Below are 24,948 nucleotides of genomic sequence, written 5' to 3' on the forward strand. Positions count from 1 at the left end.
ATATGAGTCAAAAGAATTGTCAAAAAGTTTAAGCCATAGAAGTTAGGTTAATTAGTGACTCTAAATTACCTGTGTAAAGGTGTAAATGTGCCTGAGATAGACTGGCGAGCTGTCCAGGATGTACCCCACCTCTCACACAGTGACAGCTGGGATAGGCTCCATGCAGCCTGCTATACAGAGTAATGGAAAAGAGATGCAACATGATTGGTATTTTTATCTTTCATAGAGCTAGTTTACATTTCATATAGTTTTATCCTCCATAGCACATATTCTCTTGAAGTTGCATAAGTAAATCATTGCCTTTTACAAAAGCAAAGCATAGCTTGCATATCCAAAATTAAAAGAACAGTGGGTGCACAACCTATAAGAAAAAGAAGGTTATCAAGGACTGCAACCAGATTTCTGATGAGGCAGGTGGAGGAAAAACCTTCGAGTTACTGCAAAAAACCCACAGCAAGACTTGGCAAACCTAAATGCTGAAGGCTTCAGTCTGATCATCTGAGAAATCTGAAAATAATCCATCTGATCTGTCTTTATTACCACTGTTGTATTTTGTAGATAAGCACAGAGCTGTGTATTTGGTGTTCAGTTAATCTTAAAAAGCAAGGCTACACAAGTCATAGAGGCACATTAATGTTAGTGCTTTTAACTGATAACGTACTTGGTACACATTCAAATGACAGAACCAACCAGGGCTCTTCAACACTTGTGAGGTAATACTGCACAATAAAGCACTCCTGTGCTGTGTCAAACATTTTCCATTAGCCAAGCTGCAACGTGAGCTCTGTGGTACTGATACATGGGTCACCTACCACTATTTGGCTTCTCTGGCTGACACATTTGTCTAGATTTGAGGAGTTGTTTCTGATAACAATTAGACATGCATGCATGGGTTGTAACAAGCCTTGAGTGCTTGTTATAACGCTTTATGAAATCAAAACAGCATAACAAGACATAAAAGTACAAGGTCTGATGGATTTGGAGGTTTCAAAAAGTGCAATCTCTTATCAGGGAAATCACAGAGATACAATAGATACTAACGCATGTGATTCTGTGAGAGGCAGCAATGACAACAAATTAACAGGTAGATCTCAGCGGTGCACTCAGGCAAATCCGTTTGCAGTCACCTGAGTCGCCTGGGTGTGAACTGTCCATAACCTTAATAATTTGGTCATATACTAATTAAGTTGCTCTGAGAAAGGTTTTTTTTTTTTGTGCGTGTGTGTGTGTGTGAGTTCTGTGTTGATTTCCAGTTTGTGCATGTTAGCCCATATTTCTTTATGTATGATGCTGGTTTCATTCTGTCACAAATATGGAGAGTGACAATATTTGGGAATTTTTCTTGAAAAATATAAACTCTTTTTGTGCTAATCAGTTCTACAAGCATACCTGGTAGTAAATGGATAATCCTGTAAACCCTGTGATTGTCAATTATTTGCAAAACTATTCAGATTTCTAATCCAAGTTCAGCCCTGTAAAGAAATGTATATATAGCTCCTGTTTTAGTGGTTAATGTGCTCAGTTATAACACATGTTGTTTGTACATTATGGTTCTTCAAAGGTTCTATCACAAACCTGCCACATGATCTAAATCTAAGTTACCAATTCAGTGCAACTGGTGTACAGCAGTTCCAGACATTACATTACGTCCAAATGATTAAACACATTTTTAAAGGAAAGAGCCTTTGTTGTTAAACCCAGTCAAATCATGTGTGTAATGCAATGTGGAGCTGCAGGTCGGGCTGGTGTCTTACTGTAGGTGTGGCGTAAATGTAAAATTGACTGTTGAACTCAAACACCACACCCGTGTAATAATCACTCTCTTTTCATGCATGAGAGCTACTATTATGTATTTGCATAATGACATTGCCATGCACATAAATAGGAACCACAACATTCAAACGCAGTGGTAAGTAGCAGGTTGTGCTGTAAATGCTGTAATTTCAGGATCAGGTTGGTAGTCCCGGTAAAGCAGACAGAGACACAGAGCAGTTCTGAGTAAGAGGGCCGGGCTGATGAATTACTGTGCTCACCTTTCATTTTCCTCTACTACACTTGGACTGTGGGGCGGTCATGGTAATTCATACAGTCACCCTCCTTGTTGTCACTGAGGACAGATGTGTGAACAAGCTAAAGAGAAGTAGATGTAAGTATTAGCAATATGCAGTTAAATCTGGGTTGCAATGAAAGTAAAGTTTAAATATCTATAAGAGCAAGATTATTGTTATTACGGTATACAGATACAGTAAAATGTGTTTTTTCTATAAATGTTTGCAAAATATTTAATAATTAACAGTTTTACAGTTGGTGTTATTTGTGTGTCAGAATGGATTCGCAGTTTTTGAGTATGGTTTCAGGCCTTCCTGTGTGTTTGGCTTAGTATAGTGAAATGAAAATTTCAGTGCTTGGAGCAATATCCTTGTTGAAAGATGTGAAGAATGACACCATGCTTGTGGTCATACAATAAATTTAAAGCGAGCGGCCTGTTAGTTCTAGAGGTCCTGCTTAACAGATGTCATGATTAGACAGAACCAGTCAAGTCTATTTCCTACAGTGCACCTCTGGTGATATCTGGAAGAGAAAAATGCAGCGTCTGGCAACCATGACTTAAAGTGTGCAAAATCCGTGGCCACAAATTCATAACACATGGAAATTAGATAGTTCATGTTCTATTTAACGTTGTGATTTTACTGTGGTAATATTCCCCAAGTTTGATATTCCACAAAGTTATGCAATGTACAGTACACATATCTATCTCGTCAGGATGTGTGACATCTCTGCTGTGATCAGTAGACCTGACTTTATCTTCTGTCAATAATTCTTTTGACATGAGTAATTGAGACATGTCATTTATTTATTTACAGTAGTTTATCATGTTGTTTGGTGTGTCTGTGTGTAATTTTCAAGAAGTGGACTTAGATCAAGTACTTGGACAGCATTTCCTGTCCAGCCTGTTCATTACAGCAACCATTCATCTAGCACCCTTTATTGTTTTTCTACATGACAAATCTTGACAAAACATTAAAAAGCATCACACAGTGACTTTCACATCCTGGTCAGCATGATTTTCCAAATTGTCCCAGTATCAGCTTGATCATGGAGATAGTATATGAGGTCCAAAATTCAAATTCAAACTAAATTAACGGCGGTAAAATACCAAGCATCCCATCTGAAATAGAACATGACTCATCTTATTTCTACACATTATGAAGCTTATCTTGTTTGCACCTGTTATTAACTACACTACACATTAATATGAAACCGGCAATAATGAAAGTGGCTTCAGTTGCTTCATTTAACTTTTGAAAAAAAAAATTCTTCCCACTTCGAGAGGCATTAGTAGAGCAGGTGTTTGTCCCTCACCCCTCATCTGACCCATAGGATGTTAAAGGCAGTAAAGAAGGCAGTCGTCCACAGACCACAGGGTCAGTGGTTCGATCCCCAGTCCCAGCTATATGTCAAAGGGTCTCTGGGCAAGGCACTGAACCCCTAACAGCCCTTTCTCCTCCCCAGCTGTGCTGTGCCGGTCCAAGCCCGGTAGAAATTGGGGAAGGTTGCGTCAGGAAGGGCATCCAGTGTAAAAAACTGTGCCAAATCAACCTGTGGACAATGATCAGCTGTGGTGACCCTGAACTCACAGGATAATTATATATATTTCCACAGTTATGGGTTATGGTTGTTATTGTGTTTAGCTGTACAAGATTTACCTTTGCTGAAAGTCAGAAGAAAATATTACCTTTTGTAAAGAACTAAAATGCCAACTTTCTCGGGTGGTTCATTATTTTTGTACATTGACTGTACTTTTCTTTTTATTTTATTCATGTACATTTTTGCCTTTACTTCATCCAACAAAGATCTTTTTTCATTTTGTTTAACTTCCTTTTTATGTTTTATTGTGTTCTATAGATAATGGCCTCCTCAGGTAACATGTCAGCAAATAAACAGTTCCAGTGCCCCATCTGTCAGCAAGTGTTAACCGACCCAGTGACCACTCCCTGCGGCCACAACTTCTGCCAATCTTGCATCCAGAGTGTGTGGGACAGCAGTGATGTTTGCAAATGCCCCACATGTAACAGATCATTCACACCTCGGCCTGAAATAAGCATCAACACTGCATTCAAAGACCTGGCAGACACATTTAGAAAGACAATCGCCTGCTCGTCAGCTTTGCCACTGTCCACAGCCAGACCAGGTGAGGTGGTGTGCGATGTCTGTGCCACTGCATTCCTGCAGGCGAGGGCCCAGAAGTCCTGCCTGGTGTGTCTGACCTCATACTGTGATGCTCACCTGGAGCCTCACCAGAGAGTCACCACCTTGAGGCTCCACAAGCTGATTGAGCCGGTCAAGAACCTGCAGGACAGGATATGTACAAAGCACGAGAGGCTGCTAGAGATGTTCTGCAGGGAAGAACAGAAGTGTGTGTGCCAATTCTGCATCGAGACCGAGCACAAAGATCACCAAGCTGTAATAATAGAGGAGGAAAGTAAAGAGAGGAAGGTAAATAGCAGATGCTAATATGGGTTTCTGAAGACCAAAACCAATACAGATATCTAGTGCCAGGGCACATTCCCTGATATATTCATTTTTCTTTAGTTTTAAATAAGATTTTACTGTAAGTTTTAAGTAGTGATAGAAAAATCTTGCATAGTTGACACACTCAAAACAATTAGTAAAAAATCAAATCTTTTAGTAACACTTTTCTTGATTATTTCAAAATAAGCAGGTTAATAAGTGGTGAGGGCATCATGATTGGGTATAAGAGGAACATCCAACAAAGGATCCATCCAAGCATCCTGACCACCTTCTTTTGAGGACTTTTCACTTTATATACTACATCATTGCTTTAATAGTCAAATGTTGAAGTGCCAGGGTTCCCATTGTACTTTACTGGCAGCCCTGTTAATTTATTATTAACACAAAACCATACCTTTAACATCACCTCTTAATGCCAAAGGACTGAACAATGCAGCAGTTTTTAATGCCCTGGGGACAAGATCGGGCTGGTCTTTCAATCTCTTTAGACTTGTTGTCATTTATCACAGTCTACCACTGAAGAAATGCCACCTGAAACTCTGTTTCTAAAGCCTTGTGTTGGATTTGTGCAGAGCCGGCACAGGTCTTAGTTCATCCAAGTCCAGATTGGGTTAGGGAAAATCAGTTCAGAGGTGTAGAGTATTTGGCAATTTTAGAGAGAAATATGCTGCCATCAAGACTTTTTCTGAAAATTGAAGGGATTTTTTAGCAGAACAATGCCAGGCCTCATTCACCCTAGAGTCTGGATCTGCCTCCTGTAGTATTTGACTTTACAAAACTGCAACACATCACATCCTCAGTTCCTAAATGATTTGAAAGTATAATTATTATTTAGCTTTTTTTTAATGTGTTGCAGGCATCAAACAAAATACAATTAAGCTCTTTAGTAAAAACACAGAAAAACTTTCTTTGTAGTTTTGTTTGATAAAGATTCCAGAGGATTAACAAATACCAGATTGAAGCTTTTGTTGCAATTTAATGAATAACTAGATGACAGTGAGAAGCTGAAGTAGGACAATGACCAAGACAAGTATTAGCTTCTTAACATGAGAACTTTGAACGGGTGTCATCTTATAGGGATCCCTCGGCCTTTCTGTGAATTAGATGGAGTCTGTGTTTTCACTTTCTGTCATGATTTTGCACAATCATCACCACAGTAGGTCAGTGCTACTGCCATGGTAGGTCACAGTAGGTGAGCAGAGGAGTTCTGCCTTACCTGTGAGTAAAACTGTAAGCATACCTCACATGATGATGCCCACATCTATCAACATTTAACAAAATGTTATATAACCTCACATTCTCTATACACTTGGCAGGATGTGGCTACTGTATGTACCTAGCATTTGAAAATGTGACCTGGTGGGCTTTCTCTTGGCATGGCAAGGTTCATAATCAGTTGACAGCATGAATAGGTGCATAACCAGTGAATATTTACTTGGCAAAAGCAAAGTTCACAGGCAATGTAAGTAGCACACAGTTTATGAGTAGCTGGCAGCACGAGTGGTTAAGTAACAGATCAGTAAACAGTATCAAAGTTCTCAGGCAGATGGAAGTGAGAGCCTGAAATTGTAGCAAGATAAGTGAGAGGGAAATAACTGAGTAGTTTTACAAAAGAGCAAAGTCTAAGCTGCAGACAAAGGTGAAAAGACAGAAAATCAAACGAAAAGAAAAAAGACGTGCCATAAAAGCAATCACACCTTTAGGACCTTTGGCCATAAGATGATCTCTTACAGTTTTAGAATTGTCACGATTTGGTTGACTTTATGAGCACAAAATAGTCGCAGTAATCTTAATGTGCATCTTTTGTGAGAGGAAATGCATAATATTTAATTAAATGGTGAGTATTCCTTCATATTAATGTCAATTTCTGTTCTGCCTTTTTAGGTCCAAATAAAGAAGACAGAGTCAGATTTTCAGCAGATGATCCAAGAGCGACTGAAGAAAGTCAAGGAGATCAAAAACTGTGTAAAGCTCAGTATGGTGAGTCCTAATGGACTCGTCACAGAGTAATTTGTCACATGTTAGAGGTCACATATTATGCTCAAGCCACAGTGAGTTATTTGTGTAGAAAAGAGTTTAACACCTGCCACTAATGACCTGGTGGCTCAATGAATAAAGCATCAGGCTGGAATACAAATTCCTAAAATGGAAACTCATTAAAGCCTGTAAATGAGATCAATCCAGTGTCAGTGTTTCCACAGATTCCATAAGGATATTTTCAGTAGCGTAATGACTGTCTTAGTGATTTCACTGGTGTATTTATAACAGTACACAGTAATAGATCCCTGTGTAAAAGACCCAGAGACAACACTCATTTCTTCAGCAGCTTCAGTCGACCCAAATGTAATGCAGCCACAAAAATTCTCACAACTGAATTTGTTTATTGTATATTTATTTGTTTATTAAAACATTTTTTTGCCTATCGGCAACATAAATAACTCTGCTCTAAAATGCATTACCCTCATCCAGGTAAGTGCTGTGAAGGAGATGAAAGAGAGCGAGCGTCTCTCCACATCTCTGATTCACTCCATCGTCGAGAGACAGACTGAAGTCAACAAGGAGATCAAGGAAAAGCAGGAGGCAGCAGATAAAAGAGCAAAGGAGCTCATCAACGAGCTGGAGCAGGAAATCGCTGAGCTTCAGAGGAGAAACACTGAGCTGGAGGAGCTGAGGAAAACTGAGGACCACTTGTTCCTTTTGCAGGTTACAGTCAATCTTAAACTGTGACTAAGAAAATGTCAATAATGTTATTTTTAAAATAATAAAGATCAAATTCATTAAGGAAACACTCAATATTAGTACTTTAACGATAAAGATAGAACAAATTAGTTGATGATATGAGAGAACTCCAACTCCAACTTTTATTTATGGCAGAGTTTTTCCTCTTTTACATCACCTCCACCCACCCGAGAATGGATGGAGATTGGCATCCACCCAGAACTCTGTGTGGGGACACTGAGGAGAGCACTGTCTAAAGTGGACAACAACCTACAGGGAGAGCTGGACAGCCTGAAGACAGAAGGTAAAGTGGACTATAATATTTATTTATTTATTTGAGGCACAATACAACTAACTATTGTTACGATGAAGCCATTTATGCATCTGATTGTACTCATTGCAGTTAAGAATTATCTTTGTCTTATTGTGTATTTTCCTTAATTGTGGCTTCATTTTTAACTAAAATGTTTCATTAAAAACGCTAAATATTTTTCTCCTTTGGACAGAGATCAAACGGATGCAGAAATATGCAGGTATGACCTCCCCGAATATATGGATGTAAATATGACCAATTCTCCTCCTTACGCTCTCATTCCTTCTGGGTTTTTTTCCAGATAAACTGGGTAAAATTAGCTGAATTTCTCTCTGTCCTGACTCTCTAGTTGATGTTGTGTTAGACCCAAACACTGCCCATCCAAATATCATCCTGTCAGCTGATGGGAAGCAGGCGGGCCGCAGCGAGGTGCTGCACGTTGTTCCTGACAACCCACAACGCTTTGACCCCGTCATCTGTGTAATAGGAAAGAGAGGCTTCCTGTCCGGGAGGTTCTACTTCCAGGTCAGTGTCATGTCTGCTGACTGAGTGACCACGAGACAATTTGAGTGCAGAAACTTATTTTGTAAAATTTACTTTTGCTATGTATCTTTGTTTTGTTTTTTGCCACAAACAGTAGAACCAGTTCTGATTAAGTATTGCTAATTTCTGTGTTTTCTTTCATTATGATCAGGTAGCAGTGGGGTCAAAGACCTACTGGGACCTGGGTGTGGTCAAAGAGTCTGTCAACAGGAAGGGGATGATTACCTCCAAGCCAGAAAATGGCTACTGGACTGTGCGTCTGAGGAACGGGAACGAGTATCGTGCTCTGGACTCCCCCTCAGTTCTTCTTACTCTAAAGGAGAAACCTCAGACTGTCGGGGTCTTTACGGACTACGAGGAGGGAACGGTGTCGTTCTTCAACGTGGACAGCAGGTCTCACATGTACACCTTTATGGGGTGTTTGTTCTCTGAGAGGATCTTCCCCTTCCTCAGCCCAAGTGTTTGCGATGAAGGGAAGAACCTTGCACCATTGGTTATTACAGCTGTCAATCACGAGAGTTCAACTTGAGGATGAAGCTTTGATTGTTTTCTGAAGCTGCAGAGGATGTTTAGTTCTGAACAGCTAATTCAGTATTTAATAGTTAATTTTAGTTTTCACCCTGTTTTCTACTGAACAGTAAAAAACCCTTTAACCTGATGCGAAAAGTTGTTTTGCTCCTGCAGATTTGTACATGGTCAGAGTGCTTGAACAGCCGTTCTCTAATTAGTATACCTTTTCTTAGTTTACTCATGTAATGATGTTTCTTTAAACGATCAATTTGCTCTATTAAAAATATTTTGAGGAAAGTCTCTTGGTGACTTTTTGATTAAATGAAGGAATAATTGTTTAAGGCTTGTCTCAGAATCTCCTCCTGTTTTCCAAAGAAAAACTACTCAGAAAACTACCAAATGGATTCATAATAAAATACCAACAACTGTGTAACACAAGGTGCAAACTGAGGTATAATTGCAGTTCACTGCTGCATATTTAACCTACTGTAGCAACACACTGAGACAGAGGTCTGTCCACCCCAGGACAAAACATAAGAAGAGACATAAGAAGAGCAGTGTAGTGTACACGGCCCAGTGTAGTGAGGAATACGCCTTTGTTGATGACGGCCACATTCATGACAGAGAATACTGATGTTTTAAAACTGGAGTAAAGGAGAACAACTACATCCAACTGCAACAGTCGATCTCAGCAGTGCAGAGGGTAGTTTTACCTTTGTTCACACTTTGATGCAGGTAACCCTAACACCACATGAATACTGGGTAAATCAGCAATTCACAGGTGACAAGGTGTGATGAAATGAGTCGTTTGTTTGCACAAAACGTTCAACATAGATGGAATTTTACTTTGTGCAAGTGATGAAAAGTAGTGCAGTTGTAGTTATGACAGCATCTCTTTGGCATCAGGATCAGGGAGAGTCCGTTTCTGAAAATGTACTTTCTAGTATTCAGGCTTTAGATGTTTCTTTCTACACTGACTATGGCAAACTACAAGGATCAAAGACAAGACAGTTTTAAAGATGAACTGACATTCAACATGCTGCATGATATCACTTGAGTTAATTTTAGAAAAGTAGAATAGAAATAGTTATTAGACATCATTTATTAGTTACATATGTTCACATTTATTGGACAGAACAAAATATTACCATTTATACAAAATATTGTGCACCTTACACCTTACATTATTGCTGTATCCTTGTGCATCCAAAATGAAAGAGTTGCTTCCTGGTGGAGCATCTGATTTTAATGTTTCTTGTCACTTCCTTGACATGAAATAGTAAATCAATAGTTAATCATTGTTCATTGTACCAATATTTAGATTATTGATTTTGCTTGATTGCGATGTGACAGTAGCAGCTTCATGTTTTAATCACATTTTAACTGTTACAGTATTTGCAGTATTGATCTCAGATGTTGTGGAGACATTCTGACTCACATCGGACTGACCAGGAAACCACTGAAGGTCGTGCGGGAACTGGCTGCCCAAAGATGACAATATGCAACCATGAGCACATACACCTGGTCCCCTTTGTTCAGCTGCAGGAATGTAGCGTTTCCTCCATTATCAGCTCCATCAGCACCTGTCCTGTGGTCGGACGACTCAACAATGACATCACCGTTCTTGCATAGTAACAGATGTGAACCATGTTCTCCTCCAGCATGATAGAAGAAGGTAAAATAATAAACACCTGCTACAGGTGCAACAAAGATACCTGAGGGGAGAAAACAGGATTGAACTCATAAAGGTTTCCCTAAAAGACACGAAAAGACCAGACCAGTCAACAAACTGTTGGGGAACATGAGTGTGGCTGTATGTATTTACCTGTAGATGGATTGTAGGCTTCACCAATGTTTGTGATCACATTGTTGTATATAACAGTTGTGCTTGTGTTGAAGGGTCCGTGGGGCCCACCCCTCTGTAACGCTGCACTGAATATCACTTTTTGTTTCTCTACGTAAAACAAAACATTGTTATGGTAAAATAAACAATTTGTTTCCCATTCATTTATTGTATTTCATTGCTGAATCAAGTAGTTGAATCACATCTGATAATGTTTTTAATTGTGTACTTTATTCCTGTGAGAGGATGATACTTTTCGCTCTCTCTTTTGACACTTGCTTAATTATTCTGAATGAGATTTAGTAAGTGCTGCGTCGAATGCTTGCTAATCGTGTAGGTAACCCTGTAAAATAATCTATAATATAATAAAATAATTCTTTGGATCAGAAGGAAGTTGATTTCTTGTTTATACCTGTATGCATCTTGCATAACAATGGTCTTTTCTTTATCTGCAGGTTTCATCACAATTTCCTTATTATTCTTTAGTTCTTTTATTGCTAATTTTAAGCCTTTGGATACATTTGTTGCACAACATTGAGTTTTTTCTTTCTTGCATAATATCTTTTTTGACAATTCTGCATTTTTTTATGGAGGGATTTGTCTCATCTGGGCAACATACTGTTAAATCTAAAAGGAGTAAAATATGTTTTTAGAGGGTTATTAGTGGAATGACTGCAGGAGTAGTGCCTAGAACATTTTTAGATGTTCTTTTACTCTGTCACTCTGCCCTTGTGGTCTAGCCTACATAGGCAAGGCCTCCAGAAAACCTAAACAATAATGGCTCAATTCCTTTAAATGAGAGATTATCTAATGGCAGCATTATATATATATACTGCATTATATCTGTGTTCTTACATGTGGACATTAAGACTGAGCCTGACAAAGAAAAACATTTGTCTGGGGTAATTTTTTTAAAACTGTAATGCATTTATAGTGTAATTGTATACATGTGATGGATTTCCTGTTGGACTTAGGATATTTAAAATGTGGTCTTAAACTACTAAGGTAATGGTTTTCAAAAAACTCATAGTTTAACATTGAAATATGAAGATGTTAAGTGTTTAATCACAAATATCTTGATTAGATCTGAGATACTGTGTGTCTGTGATTGCATTACTGGAATGATTTTTATACACATAATAAAAGTCTAAGCGTTGTGAATTAATAAAAATGCAATTGAAGCGAAACAGTGTGTGTTCTTCTCTGCAGCCTCGATATTAGAAACCTGAAGTCCTTTGTATACTCATGAAAATGTATTTTCAGCTCCATTAGTGTGAACAGTTTGCTGTAGCATACAAACTTACTGTTTGTATTTGTATTCAGTAACTGTAAAAAAACATGTGAGGACAACTACCACATTTTGCTCTTCAAGGCATATAAGTCTATAATGAGAAGGTGTTATTCTACCTTTTCCCCTCAGTTCATCAATCTGGCCCTTCAGACTGCATTTCAAAGCAGACAGTTTTTCTTCCATCTCTGTTGGTTCTTCACTCGTTTTGAAATGACAGACAGGCTGTGTGTCAGATGTCTCTGCTCCTCTTTCAAAGCTGTAATTCTTTGGATCCATGAGGCTGTTTTTAAATGGTCCCATGAAAAGTTGTCATATGACTCTCATATAGTATATAATGATTTCTCAGGTAATATCAAAATCGTGCCAACTTTTTTCTTATGCAATTTTCAGCAAAGCGAGTTCCTCATTTAATATGTTGTAGTTTTCAAATGACAGATTCCTAATTTTAATTTCAAATTACTGTAAAAGCCAGCTTTCTTGGCTCACCTAGAAATTAACAGTTTCATTTTAAACAAGCGTTTATCATGATGCTGCTAATTGTAAAAAATATTAAGTGATAAAGTGATAGAACAACATATCAGATAAACCAGATAATATTTTACTAAGCAAACAGAATGTGTTGATTTCCAGTTTCTTCTACCAATTTTCTCTTACAATTAGATTTTTTACAATGAGCATGATCATATGATAGCACAAGTTTTATGTTTGCCAGAGAAGTGATAATTCTACTTTGGGTTTATAACTGAGGTCAAAGTGGGTAGTGGAGTCGTACTGGAGTACATTAATAGAAGAGGAGGTTCTAATGTAATGTCGCTAAAACTTTAGAATTCATGGCAGAACTGCTGAATTGGATTGCATTAGATTAATGGATAGATACAGTTGTACCTAATAAAGTCTGCAACGAGTGTATCTTCCTTATGCAGCTCTAGGCAGATAATTTCTTCCTTGATATAACAAGGAGCAACATATTTGCTAAAGAACAGGGCAAAGCTCATGACCAGCGAGCAGCATGAGTAGGTAAGTAACAAATCAGCCATCAATTAACACTATCGAAGTTCCTGGGTAGTTGGCAGTGTAAGTGGGATTTATTACATTGTAAACTTTTACAAATGCAGCTGAGCAGGTTGAACAGGAGAACACAGTCAGTGGGATACCTAAGACTTTAGACCCAAATGCGAATAAAAGGTTTTATTTACAGCCTTTACACCACGATAGTAAATGTTAAAAAAATGAATGGTTTTACTTTCATTGCATGCTTGTATCCAACACAACAGGTAATGCTGCTCTATAGGTTCATTAGCGAACACAAGACAGGACACAACAAAAGAAAAGAAGCATTCCTTTATCTTAACGAATAAGATGTAAGAAGTAAAACACAGTAATCCACGCTCACAAGACAACCCAAACGCTCCATCATACTATAGACATTTATAGCTTTGGGATAAACACTGTTTTAAGACTGTTGGGAGATGGTTGGGGAGGGGTCCCTGAGGAGGTTGTGGGCTTTTTTAAGGCGGAGGCAATGGGATAGATGTGTTCCAGGAAAGGAAGAGGCAGCCAATGATTCTGGGCAGATGTAATTAGCCTCTGTAGTGCTATTATTCACTGCTATAATGCAGCTAATACACACACATATATGTTAGTATGCCCTAAGGAGCAGCAGTGAAAGGGAGCAAACATTTTTTTATTTCCTTCTTTAACTGTGCTGCAGTGTTCAGGTCAGATCAGTCCATTGTGGTGTGTTTGCAGTCTCTATCTTTAGAGTGACTTCTTCCAACAAAGTAGCAGACTAGACTTTTTTTAGTAGAGAAAATGAAACAAAAAGCAGAACAAGTGCACTTGAATATAAATGCCAATAAGGCAGAGTCCAGACAATATTATGCAGTCACCAAAGTTCCAGGTCCACATGAAAACATAAAAGAGCAAAGTGAAGCCAACAAACAGGCGAGGCAGTGGTCATGAGCATGACAAGCAAATGTGGCAAGGAGTGGGAGGTAAGAGAGGGGTTTAGATACTAAAGGGGAATCAGGTAAAAATATGCAGGTGAGAAGGGGCGTGGTCAAGTTGGCAGCAAATAAGACAGAGCGCATGTGTGTTCATGTGTATCTATGTGTGTAGCAGGGAGAAACACAGTCGGACGACTGTAAACGAAAATTGAACAAAATCGGGCCAAATAAACAAAAATGAGCAAATATGAGAAACAGGCGAAGTGTCTCTGGGCAAGACACTGAACCCCTAACAGCCCATTCCATTGCAATTTTGGGGAGGGTTGCGTCAACATGCAGACAATGTGGCGACCCTGGACTCACTGAATAAGCCGAAAGGACAAAAGAAAAAAAGAAAAGAAAATATGAGAAACCAACATAAGAGCTGTTATAATTTCTCACAGCTCATCTAATAGAAGTTGACCAATGACCCTGCACATGCTTTTAAAAAACAGGTGAGTTAAACAGTAGATTTAATGAATAAACTTCCAATGAAAAAGAAACACGTTGAAATAAATAATAAGAGCGATAAGACTATTGAAATATAATAAATATATATATATATATATATATACTGGAATAGTAAATCCATATCCTTTAACTTTTGTGACGGGACATGGGTAATATGTAATGAAACACTGAATATCCTGCATATTTACGGTCTAATAAACAACAAGATTTCACTTTCTGTTGTGTGTGTTTAGGTCCAAATTCCCTCATCCAGTGGGTGTGAAGTAAATGAAAGCGAGCCGGTGTCTCTTCACTTCTCTGACAAACATATCAAGGAGAAGCAGGTAGTAGCACCACACTCTGCTGCTGGCGCTTAAATTTAAATTTAGTCATTAAGCAGTCTCTTATCCAAAGAGACTTACGAGTGAGGTACAAGGAAAGCAAAAATCTAAGTCAAGGAGAAAACATCAAAGCAAAGTCCTATCAGAAAAGTGTTTACATTTCATGAGATGCAAATGCAAAAGAGAGCAGAAAGGTTTGTTTTTATTTTTTTATATTTAGGTGCATAGGAAGGTGCGAAAGAGTTCTGTTTTCAGCAGTCTTTTGAATATTGGGAGTGAGTTTGGACTGTACACCTGAATGACAAGCAGAAGCTGTTGAAGTGATCACCCTGTAGGCAAGTTAAAGGAGCTGAAGAAAACTGAGGACTTGTACCTTTAACAGTTTACAGTCACAAACTGTGACTAAAGAAGCCTTAACTCACAGTGGATCAAGTTCAAGTCTACTTGTTAAGAACTTAAAATGGCCATTGGACACCATTGGAGTTAAAATCTGGAACAGTTTTAGCGTAATAAAATGGAATTAATGTTGTTTTTAAAATGATAAAGATACAACTCAAGGAGAAAACACTGAATATTATTAATTTAATGATGAAGATTGAACAAATTTTTCGATAACATGTAATTTTGGACTTTTTAGAGACAGATATAAATTATTTTTTTTTTATCCACAAGTGAATGAAGATTGACCTGACCTCTGTGTGAGGACACTGAAGAGAGCAATGTCCAAAATGGACAACAGCCTGCAGGAGGAGCTGGACAGCCTGACGAATGAAGGTAAAGTGAACAGAACTATTTATTTATGTATTTCAGGGACAATAAAACAAAATCTTTTTACAATGAAGCCAACAATGTATACAACATCTATTGGGCAGATGGCAAAATCTAATTTGCAGCCTTGGTCATGGATTGAAGCTTTTAGATAAAACAGAAAAGAAATAAAAAACAAACAAAAACTACTCAGAAAACTACCAAATGGATTCATAATAAAATACCAACAACTGTGTAACACAAGGTGCAGACTGAGGTATAATTGCAGTTCACTGATGCATATTAAACCTACTGTAGCAACACACTGAGAGATCTGTCCACCCCAGGACAAAAAATAAGAAGAGACATAAGAAGAGCAGTGTAGTGTACACGGCCCAGTGTAGTGAGGAATACACCTTTGTTGATGATGCTCCCACCTTTGAAAACAGTAAATGGCCATATTGATGACTGACAATACAGATGGTTTAAAACTGGAGTAAATGAGACCATCTACATCAAACTATAACAGTCTATCTAGCTATCTCAGCAAAGGGGAAACACTTTGAACATCCAGATTCCAATTATTGAAAGTGTATATACAGTGGTATAGAGGTGAATTTTGGATGGATATAAAAGAACTAAACAAATAACATTTATCTCTTAAATGTTAAACTGTGTAATTGCTGTTTACTGTGATGGAATGAGTCAATTATTTGCACAAAAGGTTCAACATAGTGGGCTTTTCATTTTGTGCAAGTGATGAAAAGAAGTGCAGTGGCATTTGAAAAAGCTTCTATTTGCATCAAGATCAGGTAGCGTAAGTTACCATTTGAATTACTTTCGAGTATTCAGGCTTTAGATGTTTTTTCTACACTGCCTATGGCAATAGAATAACTTAAGTCAAACTACAAGAATCAAAGTCAGCCCAGTTTTGAAGATGAACTGACATTCAACACACTGTATGATATCACTTGAGTGGACCTGAGCTAACTTTAGAAAATTAGAATAGTAATAGTTATTATTGAACTGTAGGTAATAATGAGGATAAATACAAACTGGTTCTGATTAGGCATCATTTATTAACTAGAAAAGGCCATTTCCAAGGAAATTACGTGGGAGAGCTGTTAGGTTGCCCAGTAGAGGTCGAAAGCTCAGAAGCAGCAGAGAGCAGAAGCTTTCACACGTTCAAAGCCACAAATGCTAAAGAGAGATAAATACGAACTAAAGGAGAAAGAAAGAGGATGACAATAAAAGGAAAAAAAAGGCAAGGAAAAGTTGAATTCAGAAAAGAAACAAAAAGTAGACAGTAACAATGGATGGAGGAAGTAAATAAGTAAAAAGTTGATATTTAAAGTGAAAAGAAACAAAGGAAGAAGCAAAGTAAAAAGTTGAAATAACAAAAGTTAAAAGACGTAGTAAGAAACAAAGGAAAAGGTAAATATTCAAAGTTAAAAGAAACAAAGAAAGAAGCAAAGTAAAAAGTTGCTATTAAAAGTGTAAAGAAAAAAGGAAGAAGTAACTATTTAGAAATGAAGGGACCATTTTAATACTGAAAAAACAAAAAAAGTTGAAAAGAGCATTAATTTGGAAGTGTGTTTTCTGTCTGTGTCTGTGGGTGGTTGTGTGTGTGTGTCAACTATCGGGAGACTTTACCACAAACTACTTTTAGCATTTAAATGCTAAATAATTGAAAAAAGTATGATGAAAGTATTTCACACACTTTTATTTTAAAACTGTGTTTCTTGTCTGTGTGTGTATGTGGTTGTTTATGTGTGTGTGTAGGGAGACTTTACCACAAAGTCATTTTAGAATTTAAATGCTAAAAAGTGGATATTCATAAGTATAATAAAAGGCTTTTATTTGGAAAGGGTGTTTCCTGTCAGTGAAGGACTGTGCGTGTGTGTGTGTGTGTGTGTGTGTGTGTGTGTGTGTGTGTGTGTGTGTGTGTGTGTGTGTGTGTGTGTGTGTGTGTGTCTCCATTATGAATGTTGAAGGAGAAAAACTCAAGTCATCACATCATCTGATGCAGCTGTGTCCCTTTTATTTGAAAGTGTGTTGTCTCTCTGTGTGTGTGGTTGTGTGTGTCTAGGGAGACTTCACCACAAAGTCATTGTAGCATTGAAATGCTAAAAAGTGGATAAAGTATGATGAAAAGCTTTTATTTTGAAAGTCTATTACCTGTCTGTGTGTGTATGTGTTTGTGTGTGTGTGTCTCCACTGTGTATGCTGAGGGAGAAAAACTCAGGTAAAGTGTTTGGACACAGCTCTGAGGCTGATCACATGATGTCATGCAGCTGGGTCTGTTACCATGACAATGACTGCTGCCTGCCTGCTGAGTCATGAGCCAAACGCAAACACAGACTGTGAACGTGCTGAGACTTTGCCTCGCAAATAATTACATATGTTTACATGTGTTGAACAGAACAAAAAATAAAATGACATAATTTTGGTTTAGGACGCTGATAAAAGATGACCAACAAAGGAATTTGAGTTTATATTAAGATTATTGTACAGTATAATTTCAATCACTTTACATTATTGTATACTGTATCCTCATGCATCCATAATGAAAGAGTTGCTTCCTGGTGGAGCATCTGATTTTAATATTTCTTGTCCCTTTCTTGACATGAAACAGTTAACAGTTAATCATTGTTCACTGTAATAATGTTTAGATTATTCATTTTGCTTGATTGTGATGTGACAGTAGCAGCTTCATGATTTAATCACATTTTAACAGTTACAGTATTTGCATTATTGATCTCAGATGTTGTGGAGACATTCTGACTTACATCGGACTGACCAGGAAACCACTGAAGGTGGTGCGGGAACTGGCTGCCCAAAGATGAGAATATGCAACCATGAGCACATACACCTGGTCCCCTTTGTTCAGCTGCCGGAATGTAGCGTTTCCTCCATTATCAGCTCCATCAGCACCTGTCCTGTGGTCGGAAGTCTCAACAATGACATCACCGTTCTTGCATAGTAACAGATGTGAACCATGTTCTCCTCCAGCATGATAGAAGAAGGTAAAATAATAAACACCTGCTACAGGTGCAATAGCTCATGATCATCACCACTAACTGGTATTTCAAGCCTTTAGTGCCACTCAGTGCAGTTCTCAGCAGGCAGTGTCTCATTCCCGAGGTGAAAATGCAATCTCTCATTATCAGTTTTACACTCCTAACTAATTTTACTTATGTTAGGATTCTAAAATTGTAAATTTATATTTAAAAAATGTAAATTATTTAATAAGTGCTGCAACTTTGTTGTCTTTCGAGAGCCTGCATTGAGTCACAAACACGAAAATTATCTTCCAGATTAATCAGATGAATCATTATTTTGAAACATGAAAAATTTGCTTCATGCTGGTTGCACAAAGTTTCATAACATCTTGTTTTGCCACATGGAAAACAGGTTGAAAGATAAACATGCAACTTTAAAACTGAGTACAAAAACTGTGCTCAGTGGTTTACATGTCATAATTCATTTACAGTAAGTCAGTTTAATATAGCTCAATAAAAGAGATGTAATGTTAATAAGCCAGAATTCCAAACGTTTTTTGAAAGCACATTGTATTTCATCAGATTTATGAAGATTCCTATTATTGAAAATTCATATACAGTGGATTATAGGTGCCTTTGGTCCTAAAGAGGTTATTTTTAGAGGTGAAAAGGTTTAAATGTTGTTTAGTGTGAGGAAATGCGTGAATCGTTTGCACAAAAGGTCCATAGTTGGATTTTGATTTCTTGTCACTTTCAGGACACAAAACACTTAATAAAAAGTCAACACTCATTGTATTAATATTTAATGATTTATTTTTGGTTGAATGCTGCATGACAACAACAGCTTCCTGTTTAAATCAGATTTTAACTGTTACAGTATTTGTTCTATTGATCGTCCATCTTCTGGAGAAATTGATTATCACTCACATTGGACTGACCAGGAAGCCACTGAAGGTGGTGATGGCACTGGTTGCCCAAATATGATAATTTGCAGCCAGGCGCACATACACCTGGTCCCCTTTGTTCAGCTGCAGTAATACAGCGTTTCCTCCATTATCAGCTCCGTCAGCATTTGTCTTGTGGTCGGATGACTCAACCATGAGATTGCCGTTCTTGTACAGTGACAGACGTGATGCATGTTCTCCTCCAGCATGATAGAAGAAAGTAAAATAATAAATACCTGCAACAGGTGCAACAAAGATACCTGAGGGGATAAAAACAGCAGGATTAATCACATATAGGTTTCCCTAAAAGACAGGAAAAGACCGGACCAGTCAACACACTGTGGGGACCATTAGTGTGGCTGTATATGATGTATTTACCTGTAAATTGATTGTAGGCTTCACCAATGTTTGTGATCACGTTGTTGTATGTAACAGTTGTTTCTGTATTGAAGGGTCCATGGGCCCCACATGTGTCTATTGCTGCAGTGAATGCCACCATTTTCTTCCCTGCATAAAACAATACATTGTAATGACATTAGACCAATTTTTGGCCATTTACTGTTCTGTATCTTGTGTTTCATTTTGGTTCAACCACACTTTCTGATCACGTTACATAAATGCAAAGGATATATTTAGTCATGAATAAAACTTAACAATCACAGTTAAAGCAACTGATGAAAAATGGTAAATGGCCACTTACATAGCTCTTCTATGCAAAGTGCTTTGCAATGTTGCTTCTTATTCACCCATTCACACACATACTGATGGCAGTCGCTGAGATGCAAGGTGCTCACCTAACTGAACAGGGGCAACTTGGGGTTCAGTGTCTTGCCCAAGGACACTTCGACACATAGCCAGGAGGAACCGGGAATCAAACCACTGACCCTTAACGGACAACTAGCTTACCAACTGAGCTACATCCACCCCAAAACAGGAAACACTGGAGATTTTGTCTCCTCTCTTTTGTCTAGCAGTCTCAACACTAGAAAACTGAGTTCACTAGTACATTGTACACATAAATATGTCTTTTCAACTTTAGTAATGTGAGACTTTGCTCTGTAATCCAAACTTACAGAGTATATTACCATTTGTTTAATTTAATGTACAGCTTCATTGCTTTGTCTTTGTCAAATGCCTTTTCTAGATACATTTCCTACATTCTAGCTATCCGAGGACAACATTTTAATATACAAGTCTTTGATAGAAAGGTGTCCTTTTACCTGCAGGCATCCCACTGCATTTCACAGACATATTTTCTTCCATCTTGGTTGCTTTCTTACTTATGTTGGGATGACAACCGATCGCCAGATGTGTTTACTTCTCCTCCAAAGCTGTAATTTGTTGGATCCCTAAGGCTGATTTTATATTGTTCGATGAGAATACATACCCATGTGACTCTCTTACCCAATACCAGTGACTCCATGGAAGGTGCAAAGATCAACTTAGGGAATTCTCAAGAAAATTAGGAGTTGTGATAACCTTTTGATTAAGCAATTTGCAGCAACGTGACCTCTGGATTATCTTTTAATTGTTGGTGTTCAATGACAAATCCCAATTGTAATGTCACATTAAATGCCAGATTGCCTCATTTGGTAATTTAAACAATCAAAATGTTTTTGTTTAGTATTTGTCTTATTGTTCTGTCCTTGAAAAATGACTTAATGTATTGTATGTGGTTAACTTCAATATGTTAAATCATGATGTATTTGAGTGTAAAACTTGCACAAGCTTAAGCTTAAGTAGGCTATTTGTGTAGAGACCTTGTCGAAGCCCCCAATGAAGTCAGACTCACAAAACAGCACTGTCAGCAATGCAGAGGTATTTTTTTGAGTGAGGTTCTTTATTCAAATCATTCAGAAAGTTCCTACGATTCCTGCTTTATTAGTAGATTTTGCATCATTTTTTTTTTATTGTAATATAAGAAGGACTAATACCTGAAGAGCTTTGCAGCACAGTAGACTGTATATAAGCAGAGCAGAGGAGGGAGAGGGAGAGCTGGGTGGAGCAGAATAGTAGCTCCCTTGACCGTTTTTCTAACGGCATTGGGGAAGTTTCTTAGAGAGATTTAATCTCTGTCACATCCTGTTATGGAATCTTGACCTCAGTTTGACCTAACCTTTTAAAATTATTTTTGAAATTACAATTAAATAATGTTCTTTTTTACTCTAGAAGTTTGTTTTCAGCTTATGTTGTTCTTTTAGAGAAAGTGTGTGTTTCAATAGATAACAGAATCCCAGAGGCACTATTACACCAGAAACTGACCCAACAAAAGATTTTATTCAGCAAAAATGTTTGACTTGCAAAAACCTTTTTTCACTTACAAATCATTGTTTCATTGCAAAACTTTTGTCTTGTGGTCGGATGACTCAACCATGAGATTGCCGTTCTTGTACAGTAACAGACGTGATGCATGTTCTCCTCCAGCATGATAGAAGAAGATAAAATAATAAACGCCTGCAACAGGTGCAACAAAGATACCTGAGGGGATAAAAACAGCAGGATTAATCACATATAGGTTTCCCTAAAAGACAGGAAAAGACCGGACCAGTCAACACACTGTGGGGAACATGAGTGTGGCTGTATATGATGTATTTACCTCTAGATTGATTGCAGGCTTCACCAATGTTTGTGATCACGCTGTTGTATATAACAGTTGTATTGAAGGGTCCATGGGCCCCACCTGAACACCACTTTGAAGAATGTTTTTGATAGCAAGGATTGATCTCAAATATGTTTTATTTGATTGCATACTAAAGACAAAAATATACCTTTATATGTTTTGGAGCTTTTATTTCAGCATTGCAACATAAGCCTAGAGCAATTTCCCCACAAGGACAATAATTTAAATAATTTTAAGTTGTACTTCTACTTAGGCCTACTGAGGTTATTTTTTAGGCAAGCACTTGCACTGTAACGTTTGAGAAAGCTTGTTGTCTTTCGAGAGCCTGCATTGAGTCACAAACACGAAAATTATCTTCCAGATTAATCAGATGAATCTTTATTTTAAAACATAAAAAATTTGCTTCATGCTGGTTGCACAAAGTTTCAACATCTTTTTTTGCCACATGGAAAACAGGTTGAAAGATAAAAATGCAACTTTAAAACTGACTACAAAAACTGTGCTCAGTGCTCAGTAAGTCAGTTTAATATAGCTCAATAAACAGATGTAATGTTAATAAGCCAGAATTCGAAACGTTTTTTGAAAGCACATTGTATTTCATCAGATTTATGAAGATTCCTATTATTGAAAATTCATATACAGTGGATTATAGGTGCCTTTGGTCCTAAAGAGGTTTATTTTTAGAGGTGAAAAGGTTTAAATGTTGTTTATGTGAGGAAATGAGTGAATCGTTTGCACAAAAGGTCCATAGTTGGATTTTGATTTCTCGTCACTTTCAGGACACAAAACACTTAATAAAAAGTCAACACTCATTGTATTAATATTTAATGATTTATTTTTGGTTGAACGCTTCATGTCAACAACAGCTTCCTGTTTAAATTAAATTTTAACTTAAATTTTTACGGTATTTGTTCTATTGATCGTCCATCTTCTGGAGAAATTGATTATCACTCACATTGGACTGACCAGGAAGCCACTGAAGGTGGTGATGGCACTGGTTGCCCAAATATGATAATTTGCAGCCAGGCGCACATACACCTGGTCCCCTTTGTTCAGCTGCAGTAATACAGCGTTTCCTCCATTATCAGCTCCGTCAGCATTTGTCTTGTGGTCGGATGACTCAACCATGAGATTGCCGTTCTTGTACAGTGACAGACGTGATGCATGTTCTCCTCCAGCATGATAGAAGAAGATAAAATAATAAACGCCTGCAACAGGTGCAACAAAGATACCTGAGGGGAAAAAACAGCAGGAATAATCACATATAGGTTTCCCTAAAAGACAGGAAAAGACCGGACCAGTCAACACACTGTGGGGAACATGAGTGTGGCTGTATATGATGTATTTACCTGTAGATTGATTGTAGGCTTCACCAATGTTTGTGATCACGCTATTGAATATAACAGTTGTGTCTATATTGAAGGGTCCATGGGCCCCACATGTGTTTATTGCTGCAGTGAATGCCACCATTTTCTTCTCTGCATAAAACAATACATTGTAATGACATTAGACCAATTTTTGGCCATTTACTGTTCTGTATCTTTCTTCTTGTGTTTCATTTTGGTTTAACCACACTTTCTGATCACTTATAGGCAATTTAATATAACATAAATGCAAAGGGTAAACTTAGTCATGAATAAAACTTCACAATTACAGTTAAAGCTACTGATGAAAAAATGGCAAATGGCCACTTACATAGTGCTTCTATGCAAAGCACTTTGCAATGTTGCTTCTGAGGAAAACTGAGGTCACTAGTACATTGTACACATAAATATGTCTTTTCAACTTTAGTAATGTGAGCCTTCGCTCTGTAATCCAAACTTACAGAGTATATTACCATTTGTTTAATTTAATGTACAGCTTCATTGCTTTGTCTTTGTCAAATGCAGTTTCTACATACATTTCCTACATTCTAGTCTGACGACAACATTACAAGTCTTTGATAGAAAGGTGTCCTTTTACCTGCAGGCATCCCACTGCATTTCACAGACATATTTTCTTCCATCTTGGTTGCTTTCTTACTTATGTTGGGATGACAACCGATCGCCAGATGTGTTTACTTCTCCTCCAAAGCTGTAATTTGTTGGATCCCTAAGGCTGATTTTATATTGTTCGATGAGAATACATACCCATGTGACTCTCTTACCCAATACCAGTGACTCAGTGACAGCAGATGAATAAGTGTGATGTAAAATGGATAACTGATCATTGTGTGATGTAAAACAACGTTTTAGATAATCCTGATGATAAATGTGTACTCCTTATAATCACAGAATGTCTGTCACACTAGCACAAGATAAATGCAATCATTTTTTAATGGATATGTGACATAACACTATAACACCTTGACCGTTTTTTTAATGGCATAGGGGAAGTTTCTTAGAGTGAGATAATCTCTGTCACATCCTGTTATGGAATCTTGACCTGAGTTTGAGCTAACCTTTAAAAATTATTTTTGACATTACAATTAAATAATTTTCTTTTTTACTCTACAAGGTTGTTTTCAGCTTATGTTGTTCTTTTAGAGAAACTGTGTTTCAATAGATAACAGAATCCCAGAGGCACTATTACACCAGAAACTGACCCAACAAAAGATTTTATTCTGCATAAATGTTTGACTTGCAAAAACCTTTTTTCACTTAAAAAACATTTTTTTTATTGCAAAACTTTTTAACTAAGAAGTGAAAGATTTTGATTTGCAAAAACTTTGAAGAATGTTTTTGATAGCAAGGATTGATCTCAAATATGTTTTATTTGATTGCATACTAAAGACAAAAATATACCTTTATATGTTTTGGAGCTTTTATTTCAGCATTGCAACATAAGGCCTAGAGCAATTTCCCCACGGGGATAATAATTTAAATAATTTTAAGTTGTACTTCTACTTAGGCCTACTGAGGTTATTTTCATCAAGGAACAAACTATCAAAGCAAAAAAAAATCGTGACAAAGATTGCATTTATTTTACGATACAATACTTTCAAATTTAGGAATGGGCAAAAGTTTTAATAATTAGGTTGTTCACGTCACCGCCCGGACTCTTTTTAGATTTAGTTCAATAAATGAAATCATGCAAATGACCTCTTGGGGGCAGCAATTACTCCTTCTC

The 24,948-nt window shown here is 37.5% G+C and overlaps 4 protein-coding genes and 1 long non-coding RNA gene across 6 annotated transcripts; 2 read left to right on the forward strand and 3 right to left on the reverse strand.

The window, feature by feature from the left end:
* The first annotated feature begins 1,812 nt into the window (after positions 1-1,812).
* LOC137138293 (E3 ubiquitin-protein ligase TRIM39-like) lies at positions 1,813-8,922 on the forward strand. 2 transcript variants are annotated; one of them, XM_067525352.1, is made up of 8 exons: positions 1,813-1,909; positions 3,907-4,497; positions 6,418-6,513; positions 7,003-7,236; positions 7,408-7,555; positions 7,758-7,784; positions 7,914-8,089; positions 8,259-8,922. In XM_067525352.1, the coding sequence occupies exons 2-8, from the start codon at positions 3,910-3,912 to the stop codon at positions 8,634-8,636; spliced, it is 1,647 nt and encodes a 548-aa protein (XP_067381453.1). In that variant the 5' UTR covers positions 1,813-1,909; positions 3,907-3,909; the 3' UTR covers positions 8,637-8,922. The 2 variants fall into 2 exon arrangements, with proteins under 2 accessions (XP_067381453.1, XP_067381452.1); XM_067525351.1 differs by lacking the exon at positions 1,813-1,909 and adding an exon at positions 1,916-2,146 and having other exon boundaries at positions 8,259-8,921.
* A 722-nt stretch (positions 8,923-9,644) lies between these two features.
* On the reverse strand, positions 9,645-12,056 carry LOC137138294 (complement C1q-like protein 2). Its single transcript, XM_067525353.1, has 4 exons — positions 11,868-12,056; positions 10,443-10,571; positions 10,056-10,332; positions 9,645-9,882 (listed from the first exon to the last, which is right to left on the reverse strand). Exons 1-4 carry the CDS (start codon positions 12,049-12,051, stop codon positions 9,876-9,878), a joined length of 597 nt encoding a protein of 198 aa, XP_067381454.1. The 5' UTR covers positions 12,052-12,056; the 3' UTR covers positions 9,645-9,875.
* A 2,442-nt stretch (positions 12,057-14,498) lies between these two features.
* Positions 14,499-18,178, forward strand: LOC137138387 (uncharacterized). Its single transcript, XR_010915939.1, has 3 exons — positions 14,499-14,721; positions 15,200-15,301; positions 18,039-18,178. It is a non-coding gene; the product is annotated as an uncharacterized lncRNA (long non-coding RNA).
* Positions 18,179-19,199: 1,021 nt separating this feature from the next.
* Positions 19,200-21,252, reverse strand: LOC137138386 (complement C1q-like protein 4). The gene is made up of 3 exons (XM_067525521.1): positions 20,441-21,252; positions 19,599-19,727; positions 19,200-19,480 (listed from the first exon to the last, which is right to left on the reverse strand). Exons 1-3 carry the CDS (start codon positions 20,481-20,483, stop codon positions 19,200-19,202), a joined length of 453 nt encoding a protein of 150 aa, XP_067381622.1. The 5' UTR covers positions 20,484-21,252.
* Positions 21,253-22,308: 1,056 nt separating this feature from the next.
* On the reverse strand, positions 22,309-24,020 carry LOC137137635 (complement C1q-like protein 4). The gene is made up of 3 exons (XM_067524153.1): positions 23,803-24,020; positions 23,190-23,318; positions 22,309-23,072 (listed from the first exon to the last, which is right to left on the reverse strand). Exons 1-3 carry the CDS (start codon positions 23,843-23,845, stop codon positions 22,792-22,794), a joined length of 453 nt encoding a protein of 150 aa, XP_067380254.1. The 5' UTR covers positions 23,846-24,020; the 3' UTR covers positions 22,309-22,791.
* Positions 24,021-24,948: the final 928 nt, after the last annotated feature.

This window comes from Channa argus, chromosome 12 (genome assembly GCF_033026475.1).
Source record: "Channa argus isolate prfri chromosome 12, Channa argus male v1.0, whole genome shotgun sequence".
Taxonomy (NCBI): domain Eukaryota; kingdom Metazoa; phylum Chordata; class Actinopteri; order Anabantiformes; family Channidae; genus Channa; species Channa argus.